General features: G+C 36.1%; 1 protein-coding gene across 1 annotated transcript in view; it reads right to left on the reverse strand.

The window, feature by feature from the left end:
- Positions 1 to 3,478: 3,478 nt before the first annotated feature.
- The window catches only part of DOCK9 (dedicator of cytokinesis 9), a 118,437-nt gene continuing 101,461 nt past the window's right edge, over positions 3,479 to 20,454 (reverse strand). Inside the window, exons 46-54 of the mRNA XM_050915435.1 lie at positions 15,638 to 15,760; positions 15,165 to 15,278; positions 14,471 to 14,506; positions 13,516 to 13,662; positions 11,186 to 11,396; positions 9,454 to 9,644; positions 8,118 to 8,218; positions 7,792 to 7,930; positions 3,479 to 4,716 (exon numbers count right to left, since the gene is read on the reverse strand). Coding sequence (XP_050771392.1) covers positions 4,594 to 4,716; positions 7,792 to 7,930; positions 8,118 to 8,218; positions 9,454 to 9,644; positions 11,186 to 11,396; positions 13,516 to 13,662; positions 14,471 to 14,506; positions 15,165 to 15,278; positions 15,638 to 15,760 — 1,185 coding nt within the window. The 3' untranslated portion in view covers positions 3,479 to 4,593. The remainder of the gene's footprint in view (positions 4,717 to 7,791; positions 7,931 to 8,117; positions 8,219 to 9,453; positions 9,645 to 11,185; positions 11,397 to 13,515; positions 13,663 to 14,470; positions 14,507 to 15,164; positions 15,279 to 15,637; positions 15,761 to 20,454) is intronic.

Raw genomic sequence — 20,454 nt, forward strand, 5'->3', positions numbered from 1 at the left:
CATCACAGTATCTGCTGGTGAAGCATGCAAGAAAGTTGTTCTCCCCAAATTTTCTGAAACTGTGCCCATATTAAACATCTTGTCTGTACGAATGTTTAATACATGCTGAAATTTTTAAAACTTCAAGAACCAATGCATTACTATCACCCAGAGCAGCCTAAATATTTTTAATAAGAAATAATGAAGTGGATTATAATGCTGTGACACATAAAGAAGAAAACTGTACAATTATTATACAGTATAGACAGAAAAAATACAAGAAACCAAGGCAAGGTAGACAAGCAATTGTATTTAGACAGCTTGGCTTTAGCTAATTAATATCTATATCCTTTCATGTATAAGACACTACAAATGTGTGTTACAGATACATACACAGATATGACTCCTTTAGTCTATGGGCCACCCCTGTAAAACATCCATAAAATGTCCATTGAGTTCATTTAGTCCATGACTTTGGGCTCCATCTGGTTACAGTGGTCACTCAGGACCTTCTAATTCCTGACTACTGGCCCCAGTATCCCAGCATTGGAGAAACGAGCTGATAATTTGCTCGTGTGGATGACGGCTGGAATCTTTTTGCTTATCTCGCAGCTCACTTAGTGACCGGGTGGTTTCCAACTTGTTTATGATTTCTGTCTCCTCCCCCTCCTGTTCTTGTGACTGCACTGCTGCAGAACAGGCTGCCTCTTTTGATTCTCCCTCCTGCTCTCAGGAGAAGCTTCTTCCTCCCTTAATAAATGAGTTGGCTTCCGCTTCCATTGTTTCTTCTTGACTAGCAGGGCAACCGATATAGTTGAGGGTTGGGTCTCTGGTCTAGCCAGGGCTGTTTGTATGTCTTCAGATCCAGAGACCTTCCTCTTCCCCTTGAGGGTGCTGAATAGTGCTTGGTAGGCGTATGCCAGGCCCCAGCACCAGAGTTGTGTCTCTGGCATAGCCAAGGCATCCTTTTTTCAAACATTTTATCACTTCATCAAGATCCTGCACTTGTTCAGGGGTGAAGCCCCAGACCATCAGAAATGACAACCCTTCTAGGTACCTGCCCACATTCTCGCACGTGCCCTGCTACCCGTAACCATACTGCCTTGGGACATACCCCTATGTGATATTCCTAAATAGTTGAATAACCTTAGCAAAAGCTGGAAACATATTCTTGAAATATGCTAATAGGAGTATTTTGGTTACCCAAGGATGTTCAAGATACTGAAGAGTTATTGTAAAAAGGGAGAAAACATCTACCCCACAGGAAAAGAAGTGGAAAGTGCCATTCTTCATTCCTCCACCGATTGGTTCCCGGAGGAGAAAAGGGAAAAAGTGTAATTGTTAATTGTCTTCACGAGATGGTTCCTGAAGTAAAGGGAAGGCAACAATGCAGGGCCCAAATACCAGATTAGGCTCAAGGCCAATGCTTTTATCATAGTTCTCCCAGGCAAAACACAACCAAGTGCTACACTGCACAGCAAATGGCAAAACTCAAAGACAGCCTTTAACAAGCTCTCAAATTTGATGTACAGCAAAAAAAAAAGGGAGCATGGCATTGATCAGATAAACCAATGCCGAGAACAAGTAAATCAACATTGTGACCCGCAACTATTAAACAGATAATAATTATAAGTTCTCTCTAACATGCTGTGGTCATATCTCTTACCTCAAACCCTTCAAGCCCCACATTGGGTGCCAAAAAGGACCGTTGTGGTTTAACTTCACACAGCCACTCACTCACTCCCCTGCAGCGGGATAGGGGAGGGAATCAGAACTGTAGAAGTGAGAAAACTTGTTGGTTGAAATAAAGACAGTTTAATACGTAAACAAACCAAAACAAACCCAAGAAAAACAAACGATGCAAAAAACCCCAACTGCTCACCACCAGCTGACCAATGCCCAGCCAGTCCCTGAGCAACTGCTGCCCCGGCAAACTTTCTCCACAGTTTTTATTGCTGAGTATGGGATATCCCATCCCTCTGGTCAGTTGGGGTCAGCTGTCCCGGCTGTGTCCCCTCCCAACTTCTTCCGTGCACCCCCAGCCTGCTCGCTGGCATAGCAGTGTAAGAAGCAGAAAAGGTCTTGACGTTGTGTGAGCACTGCTCAGCAACAACTAAAACATCCTTGTGTTATCAACATTCATTTCATAAAATGCAAAACATAGCATCATATCAGCTACTGTGAAGAAAATTAACTCTATCCCAGCCAAAACCAGTACAGAGCCCATGTCTTTATAAATAAAATAACCCATATTAGATACTTAATTTACATGTTGCAGAAGTAACAACAGAAAAGGGAGGCTGGTACAGAATTATTATTCAGGAGGTAAAACCCAACAATTATAATAGTGTATCTAAAACCAAAACAATACATTAGAGAGTGTGTTCTCTCACATAAATGCATCATGTAAGATTATAAACAAAATGTTTGTATACTGAGTTGAACACATGCTAATCATTAATACTACCCTATGTAAACCTACGTCAACCTTTTGTCAACTACATTTCACTATTTTTCATAGGCCACCTTTCAGCAAGTAAGCAAGAGTTACACATATATTTAGATGTATATAAATATACATAGATACATATTCAATTATGAATACATACTATATTTATAGGCTGGTTAGCAGATACAACTCCGTCAAGTTGAGGTCTCAGTGCAAAAGGTGTTGTGCAACTGTAGGGAACTGTCAGTTCTGCTCCCAGGGCAAAGAGGAAGTTAGAAAAAGTGGGGTAATTACAAGAAGCCACACAATTTCTATTAATATATTGATAAAGAAATCTTCCTGAATGGCAAAACAACTTTACAGGATATTTTCTCCTAATAATGAAATACCTTTTGAGACCAATTACATTGATGCATAACAAAGTATTCCTGCACCCATTTCCACAAATAAACAAAAAAGTGAAAGCGTATAGGGTGGAGGGGGAAAAAAGGGACTGTCTGTTATCACAGCATCATGGGTTCACTGTCTAGAAGTATTTATCGGGGCGGGGGGGGGGGCGGTCCTTTTTTTAAGGAAAAAAAATTTAAACAAACAGGAATTTTGTTTCAGAAACATAATTAGAAGAAGCAGAGTTATCTGGCATTTCATTGCCAGGATGAGCTGTTTTGGAAAAATCTTTGATGAGTAATGGCAACATATGAGTTTCATGCTGCGCTACAGAAAATGACAGTAAACCTTATGACATAAGGAAAACATTTCTACTGTCATGTGATGAAAAACTTTGAAGACTTCCTAATATTAACTGTACTGGTGAATAACAACCTTTAGTTATTGTAACATGCTACTTGAGTCAAACATGATGGATCCAAAACTGCTGTCTTAACTAATAACGTAAATTCCCTTTATTGACAAGAAATATGAAATAAACCCTAGAAGTGTCTGCATCTCATCTCATACTTAAGCTGCAAAAAGCCAGGTTTTTTTGACCAAGCTTTCATCTTTCCCCAATCTCAGGGACAAATCTAAAATAAAAACCAGAGCACACAGTGAGAAAAGTAACTACCTTTTTCCTTTTAATATAGATGTAGTACAGAATGTTTAATTACAGCAGGACAGTGCTTCCAGTTAAATAAAATTAAAAACCTTTATTTCCCCCAAATATAAAATTACTAAATTAATGTCTTAAAAGAATAAGAATATGGAAAAAGCTTTAAATTATACCACCATTTACCACAGTAACCATGATCACCAATTACATACTCCATTGCTTTGGCAAAAAAGTTTTTTTCTTTTAATAACTGCATATAAACCTAACATAGCAAAGACTGTGTACATCTTTATATTGCACTTATTTATATACAGGAATAAATGAACTGTAAAGTCTGCATATACTTGGAATGAGCAAATTTTCACAATAAACTGAAAGCAGAAGGATAAGAGCTGGTATGAATATTAAAAAATGCTTAGAAATGTAATACATTTATGTACAGACTGTACGGACTGTATTAACAAACAATATGTACATAACAATTTACTACTATTGATATTTTAGTATAACTCAGTGTTCATTAATACAGACCTTTGGTTGTATTTAGTTGTTTAATAAGATCTAAGCTCACATACCTCCAAAATGCAACAAGGTATAAAATAAAGAACAACAATTTGCCAAATGGTACAAAACCTACTATTGTCAGTTCCATTAAACCCCAAAAACTAGTATCTCTGTCTAGCCCCAAAATAGTTCTTGTACTTGAATCAATCTCTGTGTGCCATACACAAAAAGAACACCTGAATGTTACATATCTGCAAAATTACATCCCACAACACTTTTTTGTAATGTGCAATTCATTTTAATAATACTTTCTAATGAAAAAGAGAAATTAACTTCAACTTTATAATTTTCCAACACGCACTTCTGCAATGACATTGTGAATACTTTTAAATGTTACCAGCAAGATTAAAAAATATATGTGCGCCTCCCTTACTCTAAAAGACTATTACCAGTAACTGCTATTTGCTAAGTGTGCTCAGACATTCGTATGAATTATGCAGCTTGCACGTGCCCAACATTTAGCTTCAAAATCATCCTGAGTTTGCACACAACAAAGCAAATTCACATACTTTAAAAAAAAAAAAAAAAGAACATACTTTCCTTTACAAAACAATCATGCAACTGAAGAAGAACTGGGCATCCCATGAACTGTTGTGCTTGTTGGAGTTCCACTTATGGCGTTGAAAATGTGTAGTGAATTAGGCATAACACTGGCCTTTTCTTCAACTGGAGTAATCTTAAAATGGAAAACACATATTTACCAAAATGTTACAAAATGACACAAGCATTTATAAAACAGCTAACCAATTTCATAATGTGCTGTTTAATCGACTCAACTTTCCAGTACTTTCTCAATTGCACAGAACTTCTTTTTGAGGATGGTTACTCTTTTCAGCCATCCTCTACTAGATTTAGGAGGGCAGTAGTTATTTCTCCAACATCAGTTCTTCTAATTTAGGTATTACACTGTCCTCTCTAGAGGAAGCTTGGATAGCTTCTCTCATTTCTCTTGTTAACTTTCAAAAGGAGTTTCACAACGACAACAGGCTTGCTTTTTGCCCTTTTTTGTTCTCTTTTTTTGACTTAGAGGTAGGATCTGAGCATTTATCAAAAGCTATCGAAGCACCAAAAAGACTTCATTCTTAACAGCTATAAATTTACTGATACTAAGATTAGAAATATTGGAAAAAAAGGAATGATACAAAGATTACACAAACTAAGAGCAGAAGAAAACTAATTACCATCCCATCTGATCATATTGGCAAGCAGTAGAGGAGAAAAAAGAAAAATCTGTTAAGATTCTTTTCTATATTTTTCATAACAAAATTTTTGCAGTTGTTTAAAACCCACTCTATTATAAGACAGCTAACAGTTTCTTCAGTGACATTAGACCAAACATTGTGAGAACCTCTTTTTCCAAATACAGCAATAGGCAGGCACAAAAAGGTGACATTTTTAAAGATTTCAGTGAAGAGTTTCATGATTCTAAGCCTTCAGGGGAGTGACCAATCTAATTTAAAAAAAACCCAAACCAACCCAACAACATAGCGTGTTTTAATTATTCACAACTAATTACATTTTTATAAAAAGAACACAGTGGTAGGCTAATAGTATGCATTACTGCAGTCAGTGCTGTACTTTCAAATTCTTTTCACACTATCTTATAGGTATCAGTTGTTTGCCCCTTCTTCTCTTTGTTTACTTTTAGACAATGTGATTTATTCCTGAAATTTCAGGCATTACATACTTTTTCCTATCGTCAATCTTTGGAAACTCACACACTTGAGCATTCCTTAAACATACATATCTTGCATTGAGTTCAAAGTATTTTTTCTCGTGTACAAACTGTCATTATATCCTTTTACTTTTTCTTACGCTAGGGGAATATTGATCTTTCATTTATTATCATTAAATTATTTGACCAAATCATTTTCTTCTCTTTTCCAAAGAGGTCTTCTGTACAGCTGTCTAATTCTCCCGTATACCTTGTTCATCTTAATCAGCTGTCCCATCCTCCTTTCTAAAACCCTCCACTGCTTTCTGCTTTTCAATAAATCACATTGAAATACAGTCAAACTGTCCCATTTTTGTCAGCCAAGCAATCTCTCTTCCTGTTCCAGGGATCTTTCAAAACTGTTTTCCTCTACATGCATACCTGAAAGATACTGGTTTTTATTAAAAAAAAACAACACATGGAGTCTGACAAAATGGTATCATTCCCTAGAAACCTTGTTTCACAATATTCTCTGTCATAGGTGGTCAAAAAAAGTTAGTTTTGTGGTAAGCTTTTCCCTGTGATAGTATAACAAAAGAATAAGAGAATGAAAATAAAGCCTACCCGCTTGCTGTATTCTTGTGCTTCACTATAATTACATCATAGCACAGAGCTACTTATAGCACAATACCTGAGAAAACCACATCAGGAGATAATGGAGAGCAAGAAAGTGTGTGAAGTGAACTTTAGACACTTGACACATTTTTGAACAGGAGAAAAAATTGCCATAAAAGTTTCGGATACCATCTAAGCAAGGGTGGAATAAAGGCAAATCTCTCTCAGATAAGCCTACGGATAAGCTGTTATACCAGCAAGCTGGCTAGCTTTTTGAGCAAGTATTTCTTGGATAGAGTAATTTAGAGTTGTCAAAAAATAGTAAATGGGTAAAGTCATTGTACATCTAAAGGATGCAATCCTGAAAAAAAGCTGGAAGATTAACAGAGTGTTTAAATGTCAGCTAGACTGAATGCCTCAGGTAGGTCTCAAGTTTGATTTTTCCTGTACAACTTCATTTCTGACTAAAGCCTATAGTTTTTGTATGGACAAGAGCAACTCAGAGCTCCTCCTTATATCAACTGTTATCCAGACTAGGATGCATTGGTTCCTAGACTAAGAAAAGTTGCTATTATGGTCATACATCTAAGGAAGTCTCATAGACGTGTATTTGTAAGGTAAAATATTATCAGAAAACACAGGTATTTCCTGTGGGCCAGAAATACAAGTCTTGAGGGTTAAGAACTATAAGCCACTCTATGGCTCTGGGAAAAGATTATACACATAACAGTGGATGAAAGAAAAGGAACCTAAAGTGATGAATAAAAATGTCAAGAAGGCAGGGATCAAGCATGAATCTTCAGCCCTTCCTGTCCTCCTGGAAATAATATCCTTGCCTCTGAAGTCAGGAGACATTTCTACCATAGATCCCAGATGCAAGGTCCTACATCTCACTCCACGAGAGTTCTGGTTTTCCTTCTCCCCTCTCTCCAGCTTGTCTGTAGTGGATTCCCTCAACAAAACGTGTTGGAATACCTCTTGAAAGATGTTTAACTCTTTGTTGCAAAAGTAAATGCTTATACCTCCAAAATCTAAAGATAAAGGGCTAAGCTTGCAGATCAAATCCCCCTACAGTTACCAGGAAATATAGACTAAAATGAGCTTTTTGGGTCACTGAATAGAGACCCCTGTAATTACACGTATGAAGTATAAGTGACATATATATTCATGCCACTAAATTTGTTTTATCTTTACTGTAGTCCTCCTCTCCTACAAAAAAACCAGGCCGGTGCCAACTAGATTTACTTTCTTAATGAGGAAGACTTAATTCTGAAGGTCAAGAAAGTATCTGCAGAAAATTCACAAACAGAAAAAAAAAAAAAAGGATGAAGTTCTACAATTCCATGATACGCTTATACTACAATAGGAAAAAAAAAAAGAAACAATCCTTTTGTGTAAAGCATTACATACACTTCTCCTAGTGGGTTCGCATTACAGCTACGTTCTGAATGCTGGTATGTATAATTTAATTTCAGCACATACTTGTTCATGCATTATTTCAGAAAGCTCTTTTGCCATTTCTCTGTAGTTGGCCTTCATTTCTTCTTGATATTCCAACTGATCTTCCTTTATAAGTCGTTCATTTACACCCAGAGCATGCCCACAAGCTTCAACAAATTGCCTGATTTAGATAAAATAATAATAAAAAAATCTCAATCAGAAATACAAAATCCAAAAGATTAATTCAAAATGCCAGCTTAAAGTATGTTTTTAATGCAGTCAGAACACTATAAAAGTTAAAAGTTTAAAAAAAAATTCTTATGAGATCAGTCTTGAAAAAGTCATTTCCCCCCCCCCCCCCAACATACCTAAAAACTTCCTTTAGTAGCTTTACTTTATTGTCTGGATATCTTTTGGTGTTTGTGTCATCTAAGAAAGCTCTTGCATATGCTAATGGACCAGCATTAACCTAAAAAGAACAAGAATTACAAAATAAAGTCAGTTCTCTGACATACTGTCTTAGCAATAACAGGTACTACAAGTGTCTGTCTGATTTGCTTGTCTCAGGGGAACACATTGATTTCAAAAAAGCTGGACTTATGAAATAAGAAAACTGCTGGAGTTGGAACATAAGAGCAGGAAAGGTCTCTACAGCACTCTGTATGAACCTGTCCTGGCACAAAGAAACCACTTTGATGACGTGGCAAAGTAAGTGCTGATATTGCCAATTTGTCATCTCTGTTTATGAAATTAGGGTGGGAAAATGAGCTAAATCTACTACTGTTTGGTCTGCTTATCTATTGAAAACACTCTTCCAAGCTGAAAATTCTGCAATAATTAGCAGAAATTTAATTACGCTATTATGGCAGCTACATGAAAAGTGGATTCAACGATTTCTGACTCATCCCTATTATTCTTTTAAATTAACAGTAAGAGCCCCTCCCTTCTCATCCCAAATGTGAGCTTGACAACTTGCTGATTCTGGAACCCTGGTTTGGTTGTTTTTGGTTTTGGTTTTTTTTTTTTTCCTTTTCTCTTCAACGTGGCAACAGTTCATTTCAGATGATTGTGCTTACTGTTCCTTTGATTTGAATCAGTTAAAAATAATAGAGCAGCACTTTTGTCATTGTATCCTTAAGACCCTTACTATATTGATTTGTACATGCTACAACTGCTTTATGTACCCTATTTTGGTGAATCTGATCGTTTCTTTATACATTCAGTTCTTGCTTGCCTTAGGCAAAACGAAATGTTGCACGGTGAGATTTTCTATTATTAGCCTCCTCCTATATTTTGGCACTCCCTCTTCATAGGGATCTTAACAAAATACAAAAGCAATAATGACCATGTTGAAGCTACTGTGAGCAGACATACACCTAGGCAAAATATGCTCATTCATCCTCATACGGGAAGTCACTATTTTATGGTAGTTTCAGCTTTACACCAAAACCTGGTGGGGCTCAGACCACCACAGATTCTAGAGATGAATCTTAATCCTTTCATGTAACTGTCCATGATCAGTGTTTATATGAAATATTTTTATTGCTTTTCCTATTCTGGAAATAACCGCAAACAGTGAGCATATTTCTAATTTAGGACATTCTTGAATATACAGAATAGAAACTGATGATAAAATGCTACTTATATAATTTTTCAGGGACAGAAGCAAGTGAAATAGCTGAATGGCAAAGTATATGGTCTTACCTGAACACTGACACTTCCTTGTAGCTTCAGCTGCAATTTGATCATATCTACTTCAGCTGAAGAGCACAGCTGCCTCAGTTCTGCAACTTTTTTACTCATTTCATCAATGGCTACTTCAATTGGGTTTAAATCAGTATGGTGCTGGTACATTACTGGAATGCGCTTTTTCACATATGGGAAACAATGTATAGCTATGGACGGAAACAAGTTTAATATAGTTAGAAAAAGGTTTTTGAATAAAGTGTGCTTTGATAGAATTTTGTGCTAAAATCTCATTTTGATGTAATTAATTACCCAATTTAATAACATGTTACATAATTAGAAATACTACCAAATGTACAGGGAAACATTGAAAATGTAAATATGCATAGCTTTACATGTATTACAGCAAAGAAAGATCATTGTCCTTACTGCTACTAATAATAACCAAGAAATAAGCCATTGGAACTTAATTCATATAAGAACTGTAAAAAGAATTGCTTATCATCCAACATATCTCAAAGAGGAGAAGAATCAAAAATAGCAAAGCTGTGTTTTCTATTTCCTCACAAGTATTAGCTATCAACAGCTGATATTATAAAGTCATTTATTTAAGCTAGTTTTACCACTATATTAAGACAGTGATACAGAAGCTCAGACTTAACAGAGACAAAACACAAAATAGTCTTTTTTTAAGAACAAGGAAAGCTAGACTCCAGATTCACAATTCTTGAAACTTAAGGAAAAAAAACCAAAACAATTATTTGAGGATTATCCCTTGAAGAAACCAATCTGAAAAACCTAGTTTTGGCTAAAAATGTGAAAAGTATTTTAGCTGATAGCTATAAAAGACTTGAAGTGAAATGGAAAAACCCATACAGAACAGAATTAGACCATTTGAATTAATGCTTCCAGTCAAAGCGCAACTTGCTATTTCACAAATTCAGATTTACACGTTATACAGAAACATTGCCAAACACACCATAACTTTTAATTATCTCCCTTAAAAGTATAAGAAAATGTTTTATACTAGTGAACTACGTATCTTTAAAGCTTGAGCCGATGGGGAGACAGATGGGCACTCTCTCTCCCTTCTAAAGCTAACAAATAAGAAACTAAAAGTCCAGTGATTAGACCAAAGTCACAATGGAACACAGGCTGGAAATCAAACCAGAACCTGCCCTTCAGGCTCTTTTAGTGCTTTTAGCCAAAAGAACCCATGCTGCCTTTTACACATCCAAAGATTGAAAGAATGTTGAAAAATCCCATACCCAAATCAGCTAGCATAATACCACTGTTCTTCAGTGTTTTATGGCAAAGAGAGATGAGCACAGGGAAGGGCAAAGGGAGAGATGCAAACATTCCATTATTAAAAAAAAACCAAAATGATTTAAAAGTGAAGGGTAGTTAGAACAGCCAAATATGACATTTTACTCTCTTTTTCCAATGCTTAGGGGTTAAGAAATCACACAATGATATACATATTCTCAGATGGTCATTTATAAGTGTTTGCATATCACATTTTTGAGTATTATTTTCAAGGATGTACTAATTTTAAAAGGTTGTTTTTTCTAACAGTATTTTGGTATAATTTGCAATTCTTGTCACCTCCAACAGTCATGTGTGAAATCTTCTAAAGGATTTTTTCCTGACAAAATACACAACACATAGAAAGACCTAGTATCAAGAATTAAGTATAAAAAACAAAATAAGAGCAGTTTTCTTTTAAAGGAAATTTCCATTCAATCAGTACCTGTCAAAATAGTCCGTCGCTTACACTGTTCTTCGACTCCTCCTTGCCTTTTACCAGCTTGAGTAAAAGGCATCTCAAACATAAAGCGACGAATGTTATGAGTCCTTTCAAAATCTGTTTTTCTTTCTTGCAACTCTTTTTCTTCAAAGTATGGAATTACATGCGTAACTTGAATATATGCATATTTTGAATCTAAATCCTTAGGATTTACCTTAAAAACATGACCAAAAAAAAAAAAAAAAAATCAAATAGCTACATTGTGAGTAAAGTGGATTTAATTGTAGTCACAACTTTCAGAAATTAAATTTGGTCTCTTAGCCTTTAAATTATTGAAAACACAGGAAACGTTAACGCTCTCACAGGGCTTCTCTGCGTTCAGTTTCTAACTATTAGGAAGACAACACAGCTAGATGCATTACAACATGTTGTGGGAGTTTTTTGGTTGTTTGGTTTTTTTGTGGTTTTTTTTTTTTAAACACTCATTATCGGTAATTGCTGTATGTAGAACTGCAAACAAAACCATAATACAGAGTTATACCCATGACTAACACTGGAAGGCACAGATACAAAAAACCCAGAAACAAATACTTGTCCTCCGTGATAGCTGATACAACAGTAGACTGGAGACCAAAAATTGCTAGTGACAGAAAAAGTTAATAATTAAAAATAAAACCCTACATTGCAAATAGTTCAGATATCACCTTCAGAAGGCCCAACCTGTCTCAACTCTGACACCCTATGAGGGTCCCAAAGAATATACTGGTGGGAGCAGGGCAAATTGAAGGCTTCACTGTTTAGTTCTTTTTGTTTCTAGAACTGGATGAGTAAGAGCTTCATGGACTGGCGGATCTTTAATTTGGTAAAAGCAGCAACTAGTCTCCAGTACCAATACATAAGGCCTCCAAAGTCTTTACCCAACAGGGTCCCTAAATGGACCAAGGATTTTTTTTTTTTTTTTGTAAATTCCCCCAGCCACAGGATAAAGAGGGCACTCGAAACCTGTGCATCTTCATAAAAGTTGTTGCCTACCATTTTAGTCCCACGTCAAATATTCACGTTATCTCCTCCTGTCTCTGAGCCATTTCACTTCTACAAACTAAGTGGGAAAAACAACAATGCAAATACCCACATGAAGTCACCAGGTAAGTCCTGGAGCAAACTGGGAACAGAGCTAAGGGCTCCCTGCTGTTATCCATTTTTACTGGAACATGCTGCTTGATTAATTTTTTTTTTTTTTTTAAATCTGCAATGTTTTCAAGATTGTTGGACTGGAACTTCAGTGGCAATTTACGTACTCATTCTGATACAGCTGATAGAAAATGTCCCCTACAAATGCTGACAAACACATGCGTTATAATTAATGGTAAGAATTCAGGAGAGTACACTGGAAGAGCTGTGAAAAACTGAGATTACAATATAAATCTCTTGCCTTCCATGGCATGAAATCTAGCCCTTGTGTAAGTCCTCCTCTCCTTTTAAAGTCCACCCTCCTCCTCTCCTTTTCAGCCCACCATTGCTGCACTTTCAGGCCGAGAAGCACAGAACTTTGTGATCTTACTGGCAGAATCAAGGAACAGAAGAGACAGGAAATTACAAGAAGAGAAAATCACCATAAAGTCTGAATCCAAACAACAGTTAAAAATTGGCTGAGGAAGGGAACGAAAGGAATGCAGAGAGGCATCTTGTGCAGTATGTGTTCTTCTCAGCATATGGGATAGCGTAGCCCTCTTCAGTTCAACGGTTTTGGAGCCTTCAATTACAAAGGAAGGCATTTCCTATGACAAATCTAGATTTAACCAGATGACTGTGTGTGAGCATTTTTTTCTACAGTTTAAGGGTTTATAAAATTGAACAGGCTCAGAGACATAGGCAAAGGATAACAAGAACAACTGATTCAGAATTAAAATGTCATTTACATATGGTACTTTTCTCATATACTTTCTCATAAGAAACAAATCTGTTTCTTACTTCAGAAGAAAGTTTGGACTCTGCTCTCAGGGTGCAGAAAAGGGAAAAACTTCCAAAGAATGACTGTGCATGAACTGGCAAGAAATATAGCTAGAGATAACATAGGATAAGATCATAATCCAAATTTTTTCTAAGATACAATTATTATTTTGAGAAGTAACACTATGGAAATTAAGCTTTTTGGTTGTTCTTAAAGGTAAACTTAATAGGAGATGATATTTTTCTCATGCCCTTCAACCAGTAGAGTTTTTAGACACCTATGTTTGTGTGTCAAATGAGTAACAGACAGTGATCCCACAGTATTTCAAGTGGATTAGTGGAAGAAATAGATTAGAATTTTTTAGAGAGAATAAAGGTCATACTTTGCCAGAATCCTGAATCATTTTGACATTTTCAGATCCAAATTTGTCAGAGTAGAGTTTTTGGAGTCTTTGGGAAATTTCTGAGAGAGGTGTGAGTTTAGGCTCTTTATAAATATATTCCTTTCCATCTTCATCCTCAAAGAATCCCTGTAAAAAACGAAGTAATCAAAATCTTGGGAAAAAACCACATAGGGCAATGATTAAGATGAACATAATGTGTGTAGTTCAAAGCAAATATAAACATTTAACATCAGGATTCAAGCAAACAAAGAGAAATTAAAATCTAAGTAAAAAAGGTTTCCTAAGAGAATAAAAAAAAAAAAAACCAGAAAAATGTAATTATCTACTACAGAATGAGTGAAAGATAATGGAAACACACAGTTAAAATTTTAAAGGTTTGTTGTAATTTTATGGTGTGCCAAGCCTTTGAGATAACTTTTCTTCACTTTTATTTAAAAGTGAACTTTCAGCACTGTTTCACTTGCCAAAACAGAAATCTTGTTGCCCAACAGGACTATCTGATTCACAAGTGAGTATTTTGGCAATGGTTTACATAAAAATAATCTGAAAAATTTCTTTATGTAGTAATAAAAAATTGATTCCAGAAAATGAAATCTAACTTACGTAAAAATCTTTATTTTATGTTGTACTATATTGGCATGTATTTCTTTATTTTTATTACATAAAGCATTTGTTTTAAAACCATAACTAAATGCAATATGGAGTACATGGAAAGTGAAACAGGTCATTGGTTTAAAACAACAAGCTATGTCTGAGTTCATGTTTGAAATCAGAAAATAAATATTTTTGTCATAAACAAAACAGACAAAATAGAAAAGCACAACATATCATGTATAAACACAGGCTAGATTGACAAAAATACCCACATCAAACTCAGGTGAAATGCAGTAGTTTTTACTGCATTGCTTGCTTTGTAAGCGATTACTGTAATTACCTCAACATCTGTTTCACTGTCTGTAAACTGGTATTGCTATAAAGTTATAAAAGACAACAGAATACATGTAAAGTTATACTGCTCAGAGTATTTTACAATTCTCCATGCTCAGCTGAACAATTAGCAACTGGGCTATGCATGTAGAAAGAGTATTACTTGATACTGCGTGATACCATACTGATACATATGCATTCTAGACATACATTAGAGGATGTGAAGCTGTCCAATACACAGCCACAACTTTTGTTCGAAGCATGCAATACTGATGCATACAAAAGTGTGATTTGTTCTCTAAATGGAACTTAATGTTATTTTTTGAATTGCAATGGCTATTAATGCATTCCAATCTAAGAAGCAGCCTTGCAAACCACACTGTAGCACTACAGACATTAAGTCAAAACATTGCTAAGAACTGACATTATAGAAAACTTACCGCTGCCTTAAGGTAGTAAATAAAAGAAGAAAAAGAAAAAAAAGCAAAACATTTACTGAGGAAAATAAGGAAGAATTGTATCGGAATTGATAAATGTTTTAAACTAAATTATTGATGGTGGTTAATTATTTCTTACAGAACACATTTCTTGTACTTTTTGTGTCATGGTATCAATAGATGATGAAATAGTATACCTTGTAAAATAAATTCAGGTTTTTCTTACTGCATAGAGCAGACAAATGAAAGTTAAAAAACACTCACCTGTCCAAAGAACGCTACCCTGAAATAAGTTCCCAGCAGTCTCTTGCCTGTATGCATAACTTCTGTTACTTTACTGTATGCACGATGAAGAGTGTCATATAAATGAGCAAGCCTCTAAAAATAAAAGAAAACAATCATGGGGTAAAAGAATAACGTAGAACTTTCCTATCTTAAAACAACAATAAATGATGTCCTTGTAGCTAATAACAACTAAAACCACTGTTTTATTGAACAGTAGTAATAGGTTTAGCGCTTGTATCAGAATGACAATATGCAAGATTAATTTTTAATTATTTATATTTAAAGAAAAACATTTTTAATTCTTTAAAATTAAAACAAAAATTTCAACACATCCATATTTCAGTTACAATTTTAATACTCTTGTTCTGTGATGTCCAATGTGTCATGCAGTTGGACTAGAAAAAACTAGGATTTTTTTTCTTGCTCAAATTTACTTATGATGAATTTAGTACCTCAAAATCTCTCCGTTTTTCATAAATGGGAATTATAAGTTTATATATGTCAGCAATGAGTTCATAGCGTTCTGCCTTCCAGAGTCCATCAGCACACTGCTCCAACAATTCCATCAGCACATCCTAGGTTTGGATACACATTTGAAAAAGTAAAACAACTCAGTACTTGTGAAAAGCACAGCAAATAATTATACCAAAGTTCTTCCCAATGAAAAGGGAAATCTTGCCTCAAAACAAAATTACCTACACAGAGTAATTTAAATTATTGTGGCAATCAAAAATCGCTAAAAGGAAACAAAACAAAAGAGAATGGTCAGAGAGTATACACATGTACTCTTTGTATTTACCATGAGCAGCATTTTTGTTTTAGATACTCCTGACCTCTTAAGTCTACAAATGACACCTGTGTGAGGACTCAAGGTCTTACCTTGAGACCCTTGTCTTACCTTGTAATGTTTTTTTTCAAAGTGTTGTTTCCTTGGGGTTTTTTGGTTTTGCACAAAGAACATTATTTTAAAAAGGCAGCTATACAAACACTTGACTGTAATGGTTCTGAAGGAAACTATCAAACAAATTGCATCAACAATAAACCAAAAAGATACAATACCAAAATTTGTACTCAGAAGTAATTATCAAGGTACAACAGTGGAATTTGGTATACTTGGTCCAGAATGAAAATACATATTACAACAGTTAGAGAAGCTGAGAAATCCTGAAGGGTCAAAACAGTCACAAGCAAGAAACCACCTTGGCTTTGTTGGGTTCGATCCTAATATCCTTGTAGCAAAAAGATAGTTATTTAAGGTTAAATAAGAACTATGCTTATCTGTATGTTAGAATGGAAGCATACATTTTGCATTAGAGCAGTTACATCATATATAAAGCCCCTTCCTTCAGTTTGTCATAATTCTTTATTTTCCACGCATTTAATTTCTTTTACTTCAATAAGCATAACAAAACTAAGATAACATTATTACTTTGCTCTAGTTTTCATAAATTTAAAATTACTTGGCTAACTCCATTAACTCAGTTATAACAAACAATTTTACAGATATTATGGAACAGCTTATAGTTCCTGTCATATACTTGGTCACGGCTTGAGTGTGACAGAGTCACTGTGAAGAAGCCCATTCCCATCCACATACCCTAACACATCTCAGTCCTCTTCAAACATGTCTGGAGCTCCGAGAACCTCGAAGAGAATCCAAGTCTGAGACTGAGAGGTGTCAGAAGACATGACATTTCTACTTGTTGAGACCTGCTGGTACCATTCTTGCATTGTAGTGCTGAAGCCAGAAGCTGGAAATAACTCCTTTTATCCTTAGAAGGGATTCACTGCTACCCTATTCACCTCCTCCCTTTGGTAGAGGACTAAGACAGCATAAAGACATCACTAAGAAAAGCCAACTTTAATACTGAGAGCAAAGAGACACTGAAAAATGCTACCCTCATTCATGTGCTGCAACAGTCCCTAAAACATCTCCTCCTTTCCCCCAGTCATTATGGGGCTGGATACACTCCCCAATATCTCCATCCTCAGCAACCAGGTGGCGAGAACTGAAAGACCAGTGTCACTGCTGGACCACAAGGGCTGTCCACACACGCTGTTTTATGACAAGAGTCTTAACTCAGACACCAGAGGGCATCCAAATGCAGCAAAGCAGTAAAATTTTGTTTGCACACAGGAAAAAAATATGAAGAGCAAAAGCTTCATGTGGGAGAGCTGATAGGAGGGACAGGGGGCCACCTGTCCCAGTGCTTATCCATTCTCATGGGAAGAGGTTTTTTTCCATATATCCAATCAGAGTTTCCCTTGTAACCTGTGAGAAGGGCATCATACTCTTTTATGGCACGCCTCTTAGAAGGGTCTGATTCATCCATTAACCACCTTAGGAGCTGGACTTTTTTCAGTTTGCTGATATCTCTCTTGACTTTGGGGGGGCAGCACTGGGCACAAGATTACAGATGGGGTGCCACAAATGCCAAGCAGAAGGGAGAAAACCCTCTTCCCTCCACTTCTTGACTCTACCCTCCTTCTAATATAAGCCAGCATGCAGTTGGGCTTTGCTGCCACAAGGCTACACTGCTGATTCCCATGCAACCCCTCATCCGCTAGAACGCCCAGGTCTTTCTGCAGAGCTGCTGCCCAGCCAGTCCGTCCCCAGCCCGTACTGAGACACTGGGCAATTTTTTCACGGATGCAAGGCTTTCCACTTGTCTTTGTAGAACTTTGAGAGGCTTCTGTGTTCCTTCTGTTTGAGGTCCCTCTAAATGGCAGCCCTGCCCCCCAGCATATCAGTCACTCCTCCTCCACTGAGTTTCATCCACAAACTTGATGATACGCTGTACCCCATGACCTAGATTGCTAATGAAGATGTTAAACAATATCAGCATGAGTATCCCTGAAGAATACCAGCCTTCACCACCATACTTAAAGCATCTTGTATGTGTGGGTAAGTACTTATTTTTGTTTTTCATAAAGTGATTTAATATATCGAATTACACTGCATGTTGATCACTTACAAGAGCTGTAATACCATCTGAGCTGTGAAGCTCTTTCATTTACCAATCTGCAAGTCAGAATAATTCCTCTCATGGAAAGTCACAGCTAACAAGAGACCAGAAAAAACAAATAGGAAGGTAGAGATTGACTTAATATCTGTGGTGGAGCTGTATTCTGGCAGAGTTTATTGTGGAAAAAACCAACAAATCTGAATGAAATTGTTTCCAACCTTAATCTGAATGGAATCTGGCACCTGTCACACGCCTGTTAGCCATAGCTCAGATCTCTCACAGACGGACTGCTTACAGCAAAGTCTAGCATGGAAAGGGTATCAGGTTCCAGGCTTTTACCTTCCTATTTCTGACACCCAGAAGATTTTTAGTTCTGCAAGAAGAATTTGACTTGCACGGCTGAATAGGCTGTATGGGTAAACAACTGTTTTAGTGAAACGCACACAGTAACTTTGTTTTTAAAAAAAAAACCAAAAAAACAACAAACCACAACAAAATTTTGTGTTTTCAACTGGCTAGTTTAGGAAATGAGTCAGGGTAACCCTGGCCTGAGAGAGAATTCTTTTAAAATGAGAATTAAATTAAGAATTTTAAAAATTTCAATTTTTTAAATGAGAAACTACATGAAGTCTTTAGACAAATTTCACTTAATCAGGAAGACTTTATATAAACAGGAGAATATAAAAGACATTTTGCCCCTTTTAGAAACATGAAGGGATCCCCCCGACTCCCTCATACTTGTAATTACTCTTTTGGAGATTTAACTCTAAAGTAACTAGCATCCAGGGAAATCTCAAGTTTCAACAAAGAAATTCCGCATGACTCTTGTTACCACATATAGGAAGAATTCCCATCAGATCCATCATTTTGCTCAGCAGTAGTAAAGTACAGCTTGAAAGATATGTTTCTGATTTCTGTACCCAATTGATCTGTCATATGATTTTTTTTTTCTTAGACTAATACAGTTTTGCTTACATAAGAACATACTGAGGAAACACTCCATATAGGAATATGTTCCTATTCATGAAGCAACTAGACTACCTGTTTTGAAGTACTTCTGTAAAATACTAGTCATCTTAATTTATCCATGATTTTTAGTCTACTAAAAACCAAACAGTTCTTCCCTATTATTACTCTTCCTGGGGTGAACTATAAGAAGTAACCTGAAAAATAGTAACTTTTTTCAATATTTTATCAGTTACAGTACTACATGGTTAAGTTTAAAAAGGGTTTCATGCAGGGAAAAATGAAATCTGGCAAGGTTTGATCCTTTTGCAAGCTCCACAGGCTTATAATTTCACTCTTGGCTTACTTCCATTCCATGGAAATACCGAGAGATGGAAATAAATTTGCGTAGGGTTCAATGACCCAGAAAAAGCAGTACATTCTTTTTGCAGGGACTGACTAATGAGAAAAAGAATAAAGACATTCCAATTTAAAAAATACAGAAGAATTTAGCTCTGACAAATGGTTTGTCAGGTAGACGCTGACAAGAATTTCTAACAAAGGTTTCCATCAGCAGCAGTCGCTAGAAACCCCACTCTTGGCTCACTTAGAGCAGCTTACATTTTGCTTTGAGTAACATGGTAAATTTCATGCTGGATCAGGAGAATGAGTGATTTAAAGAATATAGCACAAATTCAAAAAAACCAATCTGCTATTGGGTGTCTTTGGAAAGAAAAAGCACTATATTTCTCCTTTCAAGTAAGTCCAAATCCTGCCTTCCCTCGCCTGAAAAAGCGAGTCAACAATTTTTGTCTTAAAACTATAGAGCAAAGCAGTACCAGAACTTAGGAGTAAAACACAGGTACCCTAGGCCTAAACCCAGCTTAAACCACTAAGTCTTTAATCTGTTCCTCCTAAATCTGTTAGTATAGCTACAATTTGCACAGTCAAATAATTTTGTTATACACCTTCGCCATATACAAACTAAAACACAAAATAAAAGTATTTTTTGTTGTACAATTATGGTTACACACCAGGGGTTTTTCCAACACAGCTACTGCAAGTAGTGGTCTGTCCCTCCCTCCACCACCTATACTGGCAAATATATAGTGCAGACGTAGCTCTTCATGAGCAAGATTATTCATAATCTTTTCATATAAGCGTCTTAATAGTAAAATTTACTGTAGAGCCCGCACAGATGGATCAGTGAAGACACAAGGAGTGAAACTTAAGCCTGTTTTAACAAAAAACATCGATGCAAGTCTAGTGTCAGTAAAACCACTTTCATTGTTATGGCATATTTGCTTAGGAAAACTGTAAACCAGCAAAAAAACAGCACATACATTTTCATGATTGCT

The sequence above is a fragment of the Gymnogyps californianus genome, chromosome 1 (assembly GCF_018139145.2).
Source record: "Gymnogyps californianus isolate 813 chromosome 1, ASM1813914v2, whole genome shotgun sequence".
Classification (NCBI taxonomy): Eukaryota; Metazoa; Chordata; class Aves; order Accipitriformes; family Cathartidae; genus Gymnogyps; species Gymnogyps californianus.